The sequence below is a fragment of the Limulus polyphemus genome, unplaced genomic scaffold, assembly GCF_000517525.1.
Source record: "Limulus polyphemus unplaced genomic scaffold, Limulus_polyphemus-2.1.2 Scaffold1725, whole genome shotgun sequence".
NCBI classification, from domain to species: domain Eukaryota; kingdom Metazoa; phylum Arthropoda; class Merostomata; order Xiphosura; family Limulidae; genus Limulus; species Limulus polyphemus.
In genome coordinates, this window is record NW_013667335.1 from 47,912 (window position 1) to 61,096 (window position 13,185).

Sequence of the window (13,185 nt, forward strand, 5' to 3'; positions counted from 1 at the left end):
TAAATCAGTTAAAAGACGAAAAATTAGGTGTCTATTTACTTGTGACCACTCAGTGTAGATTCACATCAACTCTTTCAGGTCACCTCTCACTAAACCTAACTCCTTACTCTCTCTCTATCTGAGTAGATCTTGCAGGCTGGTGTGTGGACTACCCTGCATTCTTTCCTCACCATTCTGAATACACCTTACTGGCTCTGACTGGGTGTGCTTCTTTTCAATCATACCTTTACAGGGGCCCTATTCTACATCTATGGATCCCACTGAGTGGCATGCATTGCCTGCCAGGGTATACCTAATCTTAAATCCATACCATCAGCCATATGGGGATTTAAAATGCTCAATGCTGAGATGGAGCTTTCCACAAGACCACTAGAGGTTTTCTTGCGGAATATTGTTTACTAATAAAAGACCTAGTTCAGACTATATTTACCCATGGACTATCACGAGTAAAGCATTGTCAGGATGGCTGGTAAGTATCTATTGGAAATACATTTTCATATTTGGAAAATGTTAACTTTCAGCACATTCTATATATTTTGTAATCAGTTGACAGCAGTAGTATGCTTTGAATGTCCTGATTATGCCAGCATCCATAGGCTGCATCATTGACATGGTGTTTGATGGGAAGCTACATTATATAGTTCTTAATCTGGTACAGCATGACTAGCAGTATCATCTACAAGAAAAATTATTTTTCTCTTCTTTGAGTGTAGCCTTTTGTCCATATCCTCCAGTGCTGACATTTCCAGGTTTTCTTGTTCCATCTTTATCTTGCATGGACAGTAAGGATTGAAATCACTTCCAAACCATCCTGGTTGCTCAGATTCTGCAATCACAAATGGCTGCAATTTGTTATTACCATTTGCATTAGCACACAAGGCAGCCGTTATGAGATCTTTAGATTTTTTTCATACCTTGAACTCACTGACTTGCCAAAGAATGACTAGTTTCAAACCTGTAGAATAATCCAGTATTACCTAGATTTTAGATGTCTGCCAATTTATATCCTGCCAGAACATTTCTTAGATTTCTATGCTGCAATTGCATTTTGATCAGCACTTGCTACTTCACCTTCCAACTTTGTCTTATTTATTTCAAAAGATTCTTTGTGATTTTGCATACAATTCTGGTAGTATCCACACAATGTTGCATCAAGCTCTTGTCAAAGTTGTTTACCTTTCTAAATAAGCATTTTGTCATTAACACATACATTTCTTGATGTAACATCCCATATTCAAAGATACATAACTTGTTTGCATGCTTTGAATGTCGTGCCCTTTTTTGTTGACTTGAATCTCTTATGGAATTTGTATCCATTTTTCTTTGCTACAAAGACTGTCAGATATTGTTGACTTGTCTGTAAGAACATCTGTTTATACTGAAATGCCAACAGATGGTATGAAGGCTAGCACTTGGATTTAGTTTCTTGTATAAATGAACATCACATTTTAATGATGCTGATACTACATTTATGGAGCACTGTGACTTGATATGACTGTAGTGTAAATCATTCTGGTGTCCTCTTGACATTTATTATATATAGTTCATATGTACATTGAAGGTTGTTCACAGAAGAGCTGTTGTACGCTGGTATCCAATGTGAGTGAATGTTGTTCTTGGAATCATTGTCATAAACTGAAACCCTCTAGTTAGTGTAAGTGTTTTTTGGTCAGTAATTATCACCTCGTTTCCTGTTGTGATTGAGCCATATTTGACTTTAGTGGAGTCACGTAAGGATCACCAAATCCAGTACCCATAGAAAGTGCATGTTTGTTATAAGAAAAAAGCTCCTTGGATTCAGAATGCTAATGTAAAGATTATTGATTAAATTTCCCTTTGAGAAACTCTGTCTACATGAAGAACCATCTGGATCGTGAATGATCTGGATTGTTGATGTCCAAACTAATGAGGTTCACTATATTCTGAAGTTAAATAAAAGCAACAAGCTGTTATCTTGTCATGCAACAGGTTTGTATTAGTAATTAGGATAACTTTAATGTATTTTTAGTGTATACATATTCTGCATGTATGTACAAACGTATGTAAGAGATGTTGGTGAATGAAGGTAAAGTAAATCATGTAGATGGTTTTCTGTATAAGACTCACCATCAAGGTTTTATCTTTTTTAGAATTGTCTGTGGGAGGGTACAGGGAAGGATTTGATGACTGATGTGGCATGGAGAAATTGAGTGCAAACAGTGCAGTATGTGTGTAAACATATTTTAATTGTATCCTCCAGGATTTGTTTTTTTACAATTGTGTCTAAGTGGTATGGTTTTAAGGGTACCTAGCTTTTTCCACCAAATGTTATTATCCATTAAATATCACAATCAATTAGAAGAGTTGAACATCATATTTGAAAGGATATAGTAATAGTGAATATATATATATATATTGCTGTTTGAGAGGTTGTGTATAAAGTTATACACTGAACGGACATGAAAATGTCAACATCTCACTTTAAGGAGAACACTAAAGTTTATGTGTTAATAAATTCAAAAAGATAAAGTATATGAGACTCGGTGGTTAAGTGAAGCAAAGTTTATTACAAAGTTCTTAATTTATTGAAAGTTTTTGATATAGTTTTGTTCCTGTTTATCTAGGTTGTTTGATGTTTTTGGGGATTGCTGCTTATTTCCTCACACGGCCATCTAACCAAATCCACTGGCAGGAGAAACTAGTTTTTACATCCTTTTTTGCTGGAGCCATATTGTGTTTGGGAATGTCCTTTGCCTTCCACACTGTTCATTGTCACTCTGAAAAAGTTGGAAAACTATTTAGCAAGTGAGGTGGTCCAGTCAGTTGTTATCTAACATGATATATTGAATAATATGTAGGTTTAGGGTTATGTGGCCATAGAGGTCACTTTTTTATTTACGAATAATCTTAAACCCAGGTCTTTTTTTTTGTTTGTTTGTTTTTAGTAAGAAACAATTATCACTGCCATGATATACTTAAAGGACACATTAATTGAATCTTTTGCTTTATGTCATAGTAGTAGTTAAAAAATTTGAAATACTTTTTATTTAGTACAACTGTGTAGACATTTTGTCATAGTAAGATGCACATTTTTTTGACATTGTATCTCAGGACGAAAAACTATCTCCTCAAGAAGGTGTAAGGAATAATGATTGATAAAAAAGAATTGTATATTCTGGTTATGGTTCTATAGTAAATCTGAAACTTGATTTAATAAACCATTACCACAAGAATTTAAAGAGTGAAAAATAACTGTGTAAAGTTAAAATAGCTTCGAGCTAAAAAAACAATTGTGCACCAATAATAATAGGGCTTGCATTAATTTTATCTTAGTATTCAAGCCTTTACTTTCAATTCCATCAATTGTCTGCCTTACCCAGTATAGTCATTTTAGTACTTTGAAGGTAAGGCCCAGTGTTTGTAAATCTCACTCACTCAAACTAAGAATATTTTAAGATATTGCTGGTAGGAGTGAACTTAGCATCATCGATCCTATATAGCTTTTAATTGTTACTCCAGTTTCATTACTTATTTTATAGATATAATAAGTTCATAAGTTCCTTGCTCTCCCAAATTACTTTAGTATTTTGTGTAATTTGCAGATATTTTTAAAATGTTTGCATTCCAGTAAGACTTTTGATTACGTACATGGAACTCTAAAGGTTTAAAAAAAAAAGACGTAAAATGTTTGAGTCATAAAGAGAGAAAAAATATTAAATTTATCACTTCAGTGGTCAGATGATATTTCTATCATAAAGTTACAGTATACTGCAAAACATTTATATAAGTGTCAAAGGTTACATATTTGATGGCATGATATTGAAAATATAATTGTGAGCTCAAATGTTTGTCAATACTGCATAAAAAACCTTTTTTACATATGACCAAATGTGCCATGATCATGACCAACTCAAAAGTTGACAGTGTGCGATATTTAGTAACTGTCTTTCCTCTATTCTAAGGGTTCTTAGTCTGTGGGTTGCAAGTGCATGAATTTCAAGCAGAAATAATTTTTATTGCCAAAATAATAGTTTTGTTCATATTGCCTTATAATATATGCTTTATCAATTCTAACAAGTCTGTAGTAACACAAGTGGGGTCCTGTAGTAACGTTTGTTTTTAGAAGGGGTCGCAGTACAACGAAGAAAAAGTATGAGAACTGCTGCTCTAATCTGTCGATTCAAAATGAGGGGTAGCTTTGCACAACTGCATGTAGCCTTTATGTTGCTTTGCTCAAACAACTTATCTGAGTCACCCAACAACTATCGGACCACTTATACTTTTTAGGAGAGCTACATGTAATTCTGAAGAATTCTTAAGATTTAGTAGCCAGCTCATAGTGTTAGAACTTTTAATTAGATATAGATTAAAAAACAAAAATGCTTATTATAGATTGTATGTTAGATATTTTGTTTTCTCTCTTATGATTAAAACGTAATACATGGTTTTATTGTGAAAGAAATTACACTGTACATGTTTTTTTGGTATAATGAAGTGAGCTAAGTTTATAATAATTATCAAATTTGGGGAATAATCACTAATTAACAGTTTCTGTACATGTGAACATTAAAGTATATTATAAATATTTGAAATAATATTTCCTTCCAGACTAGACTACTGTGGGATTGCTCTGTTGATCATTGGATCATTTGTCCCATGGTTGTACTATGGCTTCTATTGTAATTTTCACCCTCGCCTCATCTACTTAATCTTGGTCACAGTGCTAGGGGCAGCTGCTATTATTGTATCTTTATGGGACAAGTTTAGTGAACCCAGGTTTCGGCCTCTTCGAACTGGTAAGGATGCTATATTACTTTAACACTAACCATTATCAGACTAATTTTACCGGAAAAAATTTTTAGATTTGTTTTTCTCTTAACAAGGTCAGTTAAACAAGAAACTCTTGGCACTATTTTCATGCGAGTATCAATATAATTAAAATGCTTGAATGCACAAGCTCTTCTAAAAGGTAGAAGAGTATCTAAAAATTAATAGTTACATGTAGTAGACTGTGAGTTATGGGTGTTGCTTAGGCAACTCGGTATGGAATTTATTCTGGTACAATTTATTTGCTGAGCTACTAATATTAACTTATTAATTTGAGCTTTTGCTAACGTAATAGGGACTGGAATGCCAACTTCAAGAGGTAAGATTTTCCTATTTATCACCCCCAATGGTAGGAAATTTTCTTTCTATCATTTTCTTGTTTATTATTTGCTTCTTCTTTTTTTCTGAGAGCAGTCACCTTCTCATACTTGTCTTCAGGCAGTGAAGGGTGATATATATATATATATATATATGTGGGACATTGTGGGTCTGAGCACCCACATCTTGGTCTTTTATCTTTTTTTATATTATTTTTTCTTATTTTACTCGTATTATTTTTTCTTTACATGTGAGGCTTTGCCAGCAGTGGTTAAGACTAATAGTCAACGAATCCCTCTCATTATGTTGACCCAACTTCCACATTTACCTCCAAAAACCAGGACACATGTTATACCCCCACATTGTAGCCTGTGCCCTGATGACTTTGTTTTGTTATGAGCAGTTTGGTTAAGGCTTGTATTGTATTATATATTTTTTATTTGGTCATAAGTTTGGTCTTGCTGTTTGTAATGCAGTCCTTCATTTTTTATGTAAATATTAACTTAGTTCATTGGATAATGTTTATGTTTACATATACATATCTGTCTCAGGACAGATTTCTGTCAATTGAAAAAAACTTACATTGGTAAAATAAAAACATCTGACTTCTTAATTTCAATACCCAAAGCTACTACAAATGTATGCTTACTCTGAAACATTCAGACGAACATTTACCGATACGCAACTTCGTACAAACTCTGAAATATTGTACACCAGCATGTATATGTTAATAATGTAGTTGATTGGCAGTTTTCCAATGGTTTCACGTCATGGTGGACACGTGTTGTTGTTGAACGTGTGAGATTTTCGTAAGTATTTTCTGCACAATTCATGTGCTAATTTAGCTATGATCCATTCAAAATAATTGCCATACACAGTCATAAAAGTAATCAAAATTGATCTAGATCTATATTAACTTTATTTTGTCTCTAATAGGCCTAAACTTGTGAGTGACTTAACCTATAACAACATAACTTTGTTGGAAGTCGTAAAACTAAACAGTCTAAAGTTAACAATAACACGGATTTCATCATAAGCATGGTAAGGTTAGGTACTAAGGAGTCTTATATGGCTGCATGCTTAGTGATCCTGTAAAGTCTTAATGCCAATAATACAACCTAACTGAAAAGTCCTAGACCAGATCTAATAGTATTTTAATATATAAATCTACATCATAATTATTTCAGTAGTGTCTAAAATTATTACAAGAATTTGGTGATAATTTTTTTTCCATTTGAATTTAGAAAAAAGAATAATGGAAGCCTGAGATCTTGAGTCTCAGTTGTGTTTATTACATCTCCTGAGCCAAAGTATTGCTTCATGGATAACTTAGTTGATGTATATGATCTTTTAACAACACAGTTCTCTGAGCAATAGGCTCCACGTAATGGCTCTGACTGCATTTCAGAATGTTAAAGCTGTTCAGCTGTGGTACTCATCTCCCTATATCTCCTCCCTGAGTATTTTCAGTTAATTCAGCTTCTCTCTGCTTTCATCCCTGTACATTTCACTTCCTCATGATGAAGGCCTTCTCATACTGAACTATCTTTTTAGATCTTGGGAAAACTAAAAATCCTTCTAAACACACAAACTTTTCTATCTGCCTGAACTGGTCTTAACCCTTAACTGTGTTCTTCTTCAGGGGCAACTATTATAAACAAATTTGTAGTGTTGCTGTTGACACAAAAAGGGGGACCATCATTTGCAAACTTATTTGTTGGTTATATTAAAAATGTTTGACCACTAACTCGAAGAAACACCTAATGTATACAGCAAGTATATCGGAGATGTTGTCTGTATAGCTTCACTGTGTAGAGTAAACCTAGAAAATTTTTTATAGTGCATTATCTGATTTCTCCCTGCCCTCCTATTCACATACAAAATCTCCAGTAAAAAAAAGTTTGTTTTCTAGATACAAAACTTTATCTCAGTAAAAGCTGCATCACTACTAGTGTATATTATAAATCACCTGGCTCTCCTTCTTACCTACATTTTGATTCTTCTCATCTATACAAGATTAAATATTCCATCTGTTACCTTCAATTCTTAGTACTATGCAGAATTATGACAGTCATTGACACTAGTGTTCGCACCCTTTTAATATATAATGTATTAACACCTCATAACAATTACAACTTAACAATATTAATGCCCCTTGTGTGTCATTTGTGAATATGTAAACAATACTACCCAAGTACATGGATCTAACTTCAATTTCTACACAAGACAGCCCTTCACTTATACATACTATTTTCCATTGTATAATATGCAAACATTGTGGACAACTATATATTGGACAAACAAATCATCACCTCAGGAACAGAATACTTAAACATCTTAGTGACATAAGAAGACAAAACAAAGACCATCTTTATGAACCATCCTCTACTTCAATAGTCCAGAACACATCAATAGTGAAACTCAATTAGACACCTTCAGATATCATTAGGTGAGAACACCTCGAAAAACAACTAATTGATAAATTAGATGCTCTTCACAGAAATGGCTTCAATAAGTGCTTCTCTTTCCTATAATTGTACTCGCACACACATTACTATACTGACCATTATTTGATAAATTAGATGCTCTTCACAGAAATGGCTTCAATAAGTGCTTCTCTTTCCTATAATTGTACTCACACACACATTACTATACTGACCATTATTTATAAGTTTAAAATTACCATTTACTTAGTTTTTAGAATATTAAAATTGATATTCTTTACTTGGACATTTGTTGGTATTAAAACTAATTGATAAAATAAGTTGGGTTGTGCATAGTAATTATTGTTTTTACAAGAGTGTTTATCTTTACATAGTTGTACGTGTTTTGATGTATGTCAGATCATTCATATACATTATTCTCCTGTCTTCAGAAACAATCCAATTAACATATTCCTTATCTATATAATATAATTTTTAGTGGTGCAAAAAAATTGAGTATATACAATCAAAAGACACATGTAAGTAAGTATATTGACTTTTGTTATTTTGATAACTTAAGCCACTTTTTTTTTTTTTTAACCAGGTCTACAGTCTCTATTAACATTTTTTCTTTCATTTTAAAATTTCTCAAACAATGTAAAAGTTTTTGTATCCTGTAAACTAATATCATGACCTGCATTATCTATTTGCATTTATTTTATTTTAGCTTAATTTAACTGATATTTCTCATTCATTATTAAATCACACAACTTTTAAGTAATGCAGCATTGTTAGGATGGGTATTGACAATATGAATATCAGATTGTGACTGTAGTTGTGTATGATAACAAATTTATGACTAAAGTTGAATTTCAAAGCAAGTGGTTTGACTTGGATTATAACTGCAGTTGGATATGAAAGCATGTAGTCTGGTTTTCAGATTGTGAATGCTTTTAAATTCTAGTGTAGTCACAATCTATATGTCAGACCACTTACTTTCACATCCAACTTTGATCCCAAACTGAATATCAGACCACTTGCTGTTGGATCCAAGTGTGTTCATGCTCCAAATGAAACCACTTGCTTATAAAGCCAAATATAGTCACAGTCTGAATATCAGACCAATTGTTTTTGCACCCAATTGCAATCATAGTTTAAATATTAGATTGTTAGTACAGTTGGATGCAAACGCAAGCATTCTAATATTCAGATTGTAACTGCAATTGGCAACAAAAGCAAGTCATCTGATACTTGAATTATGACATTATGACTACAGATAGATTTGTAAGCAAGTGATATGAAAACAGTTAGATGTGAATGCAAATATTCTGATCTTAAAGTTGTGACTACATTTGAATGTGAAAATAGACATATTTTTCTGGAGTCCAATTTGAGTATCGCAATAAAATAAATTGGAAAACATTACTTTTTAAATTATGGAAATCTTAATGGTACATTAGGTATTTCAATCCTTTGGCTTAACCATATTTCTGTTACAGTTTTAATACATTACTATTGTGCATAAAGCTTAAATATTATAACAGTAAAGCAGATCATACTTATGGTTGTGTTTCTTTTGAAATTATTCAATATTTGATATAAAAAAAATCGAATTCTGAGCTCCCCTATCCCTATATTCAATATATAACAGTGCTTTTGTTTTAACCCTTTGACTGCAGCTGCTTTAAATGAACACAGAATTTTTGTGAGTTGTACACTGTGTACAGCACACTCACATTCAACTGGTGGAGACGTACTGTACCCTATATGGCAAATGATCAGTCAATAGGTTAAAAATCCTGGCTGAAATAAATTGTTTCCTGGTCCAACTACATATATGATTAAACTAGTTGCTATCTGTAAAACAGGAAGCTTTATGTTAAAATCAAGTCACTTCGTTAAAAAAATCTTTTTTTTTTTAATTCTGTAAGATTTATCCTAAATAGGAAGTTTTTTATGAACTGGTGATTAGGTGGCTCAGCTAACAATCTTTGGGTTGCAGGATCAAAACCTGTTACTGAACATACTTGCCCTTTCAGCAGTGGGGGCATTATAATATGACAGTCAACCCCATTATTCATATTAATGAGTAGCCCAAGAGTTGGTGATGGGTGGTGTTGATTAGCTGCCTTCCCTCAAGTCTAGCATTTCCAAATTATTGACAACTAATGCTGATAACTCTCAAGTAGTTTTGTAAAATATTCAACAAACAAACAAACAGGAATTTTTTGCATAACTAATATTCATTTAAGACTTAGGCCAATGGTTCTCAAACTGTGAGAAGTGTCTGGAAAATGTTTTGTCTTTGTTGCTTTTTTTTTTTTAGCTGTATGTATATATCACAGTTTAAATGAATTGAACGGTTTTTTTGGAGGGGGACAAGATGTATTACAGATAAGAAAAGGGGGTACTACCTAAAAAGTTCGAGAAACTCTGTCTTAGGCAGAGACCTATTTAGTGAAAGCCATAATCAGCTTATTTGTTATGTTTAATATTTTACATGATGATATTTTAATAGAACATCATAAATTCATTATTAGTGCTTTCAAGTAATAAAATCTGCAGGAAGAAGAGTTTTAAATTATATCTTTTGAGTATTTTACAAATTACTGGAGATAGTTCTTTAGCATGCACTTATAACAGAGAGAAAAAACTGTTTTTTCACACTATACATGTCTACATTCAATATTTCGTAGTTATTTTTATGTACACTTGCTGATTTCTAGTTCACTAATGTCAATTAACTATATTTCTCGTATTTTAATACACATCTCTTTGATGATTAGTTTTTGCAGTATACAACTCACTCAATAGGCTGTAAGAACACAGTTAAGGTAGTTTCACATACTTTTAGATAGATTTGTAGTTTTATATTAGTTTAAAATAATTTTACTGCTGATGAAACCTACCCATCTGTTATTTAGGAGTATTCATGGGTTTTGGCTTGAGTGGGGTCATTCCAGCTTTCCATTATCTGGTAGCTGAAGGCTGGTTCCATGCTGTTTCTCATGCTTCCTTTGGGTGGTTGTGTCTCATGGGGTCCCTCTATCTGGCAGGGGCCTTTTTCTATGTGATGCGAGTGCCGGAGAGATTTTTCCCTGGGAAATGTGATTACTGGGTAAGTGTGCATAATGTACATGTTAATTTATCAGATCATTTTGTAGATCTCTGCAATACTTACATTTTATCCCACCAACGTTGCAGATACATTATCATATTTTTTTCCTTTGTTTAACATTTCTAATTGAATGCATGTACAGCATGTCTTGTTCTTGAATTTAATGTGCTTTTGTATTTTTATGAATTGTATGTGGAGACTCTAACTTGTTGTTATTAACACCTAATTAATAACATTAAGTATTAGAGATAGATGACTAACTTGGGTCATTGATATAACCAATGAAGTATGATCATCAATTAATGTAATGAAAATACTGCCATTATGATTTCTCAATATTATGTTTGATTAATTCAGTGTTGTTTAGATAATAAATTTTTGTCACAGCTCAGTAAACTAAACAACTGACCAAAATTATTGTTTCTGGTTATTACTATTTTCAGTTATTCCAACTATTCAAGTAATTGAAATATTAGCTATTACCACTTCCATTGGCAAGATTGAATGTAACAGTATGCATGTGTTATGCTTGTCCACAACTCACGAACATAAGTGTGTGTGTGGCCCATTGACCATTAGTTACATAACTAGCCACAGTGAGGCCTGTTTATGTTTACCTTGTATGTCTAAATAGCAGTGTAGCTGTACCTTAACATATTATTTACTTATTACAAACTACAACTGTAACCAGTCTTACCTACACTAAGATTTCTTTAATGAAAAAAGTTACAGCAAGATAATAATATTCCTTACCTAAAGGTACTTATCTTAATCTATTGAAAGAATGTTTCCCTATGTATTGATAGTGTAGAATGGCTTTCTGATGGTGCCACAAATTAACCAATCTTAAAGGTACTTGTTTGATTAAAAGAACATTTTTCTTACTTGTTAGTAGATTATCATGACTTTGTTGTGCTACAGATTAAATATTTCTAAAGGTATTTTACTTGAGCCAATATAAGGTTGTTTTTCCTGGTTGCTATTGATGTAAAGTAGCTTTTGGGAAGTTACTAATTAACAAATCGTAAAGATACTTTACTTGATCCAATTTAAGGATGTTTTCCCTGCTTGCTATTAATGTAAAGTAGCTTTTGGGATGTTACTAATTAACAAATCATAAAGATACTTTACTTGATCCAATATAAGGATGTTTTCCCTGCTTGCTATTGATGTAAAGTACCTTTTGGGAAGTTACTAATTAACAAATCGTAAAGATACTTTACTTGATCCAATATAAGGATGTTTTCCCTGCTTGCTATTGATGTAAAGTACCTTTTGGGAAGTTACTAATTAACAAATCGTAAAGATACTTTACTTGATCCAATATAAGGATGTTTTCCCTGCTTGCTATTAATGTAAAGTACCTTTTGGGAAGTTACTAATTAACAAATCGTAAAGATACTTTACTTGATCCAATATAAGGATGTTTTCCCTGCTTGCTATTAATGTAAAGTACCTTTTGGGAAGTTACTAATTAACAAATCTTTAAGATACTTAATTCAGTAAAAGTGTTTCTCTTCTTGTTATAGGTGTAAAGTAGCTTTGGGGAGCTACAGATTATTAAAGATACTTTATTTGATTCAGTAAAAAAAGTGTTTCTCTGCTTGTTATTGGTGTAAGTACCTTTTTGAAACTACAAGTTATTAAAAATACTTTATTTGATTCAGTAAAAAGATGCTTTTTATTAGTGTAAAGTAGCTTTGAGGAGCCACAAGTTAATCAGCCCTAAAGGAGCTTGTTTCACTAAAAGAAACAACTTTTCTGCTTATTGCTGGTTTACTGTGGCTATGTAGTGCTACAATTGCTAATTTTGGAGGGGAAATAGAAACCCTTATTAAAAACAAAATTGTATTTACCTATTAATACAAGAAGTAAGATTTACAAGGCAGTATACATGGCTTAGAAGTGGTTGTATGAAAAAACACTTGTAGATACTTGATACTAGATACCAAAAAAATGTTTTATTACTCTTTTGTAACATAGGATTTAAGCCAATGTGAGTAACATGATGTCGGTGTTAACTCTCAACAATTATACCATAACTTTAACGTTCATGGATAGTCATTACACAAACACATTGTTTAAGCAGACTACTGTTGTTGTTTTTCTGTTTGTTTTAATCCAGATTTTATGTGTATTTGATAAACTTAGTAAAGATTAGTGCAAAAAATATTAACAAAAGTGCGAGTACTAAAAAATTGTGTTGCTACATAAATAATATTTACTTTTAGCAATAGAGAAATATCATGATGAATCTAAGTTTCAAATGGACAGCAACTGCCTGTTGTAGAAACCTACAAATGTAGAGGACGACGTTTCGAAATTCTTCCTCCTTTCTTCTTCAGGTCGACAAAAGGCGGAAGACTTTCGAAACGTCGTCCTCTACATTTGTAGGTTTCTACAACAGGCAGTTGTTTTCCATTTGAAACTTAGATTCATCATGATATTTCTCTATTGCTAAAAGTAAATATTATTTATGTAGCAACACAATTTTTTAGTACTCGCACTTTTGTTAATATT

General features: G+C 32.4%; 1 protein-coding gene across 6 annotated transcripts in view; it reads left to right on the forward strand.

Annotated features, from left to right (window-relative positions):
- LOC106464716 (adiponectin receptor protein-like) overlaps positions 1-13,185 on the forward strand; it is a 35,455-nt gene that overhangs the window by 19,559 nt on the left and 2,711 nt on the right. For all 6 annotated transcript variants that reach the window (XM_022392484.1, XM_022392483.1, XM_022392488.1 and 3 more), the window contains 3 exons: positions 2,604-2,784; positions 4,588-4,775; positions 10,472-10,665. In XM_022392484.1, the coding sequence (XP_022248192.1) occupies positions 2,604-2,784; positions 4,588-4,775; positions 10,472-10,665 (563 nt within the window). The remainder of the gene's footprint in view (positions 1-2,603; positions 2,785-4,587; positions 4,776-10,471; positions 10,666-13,185) is intronic.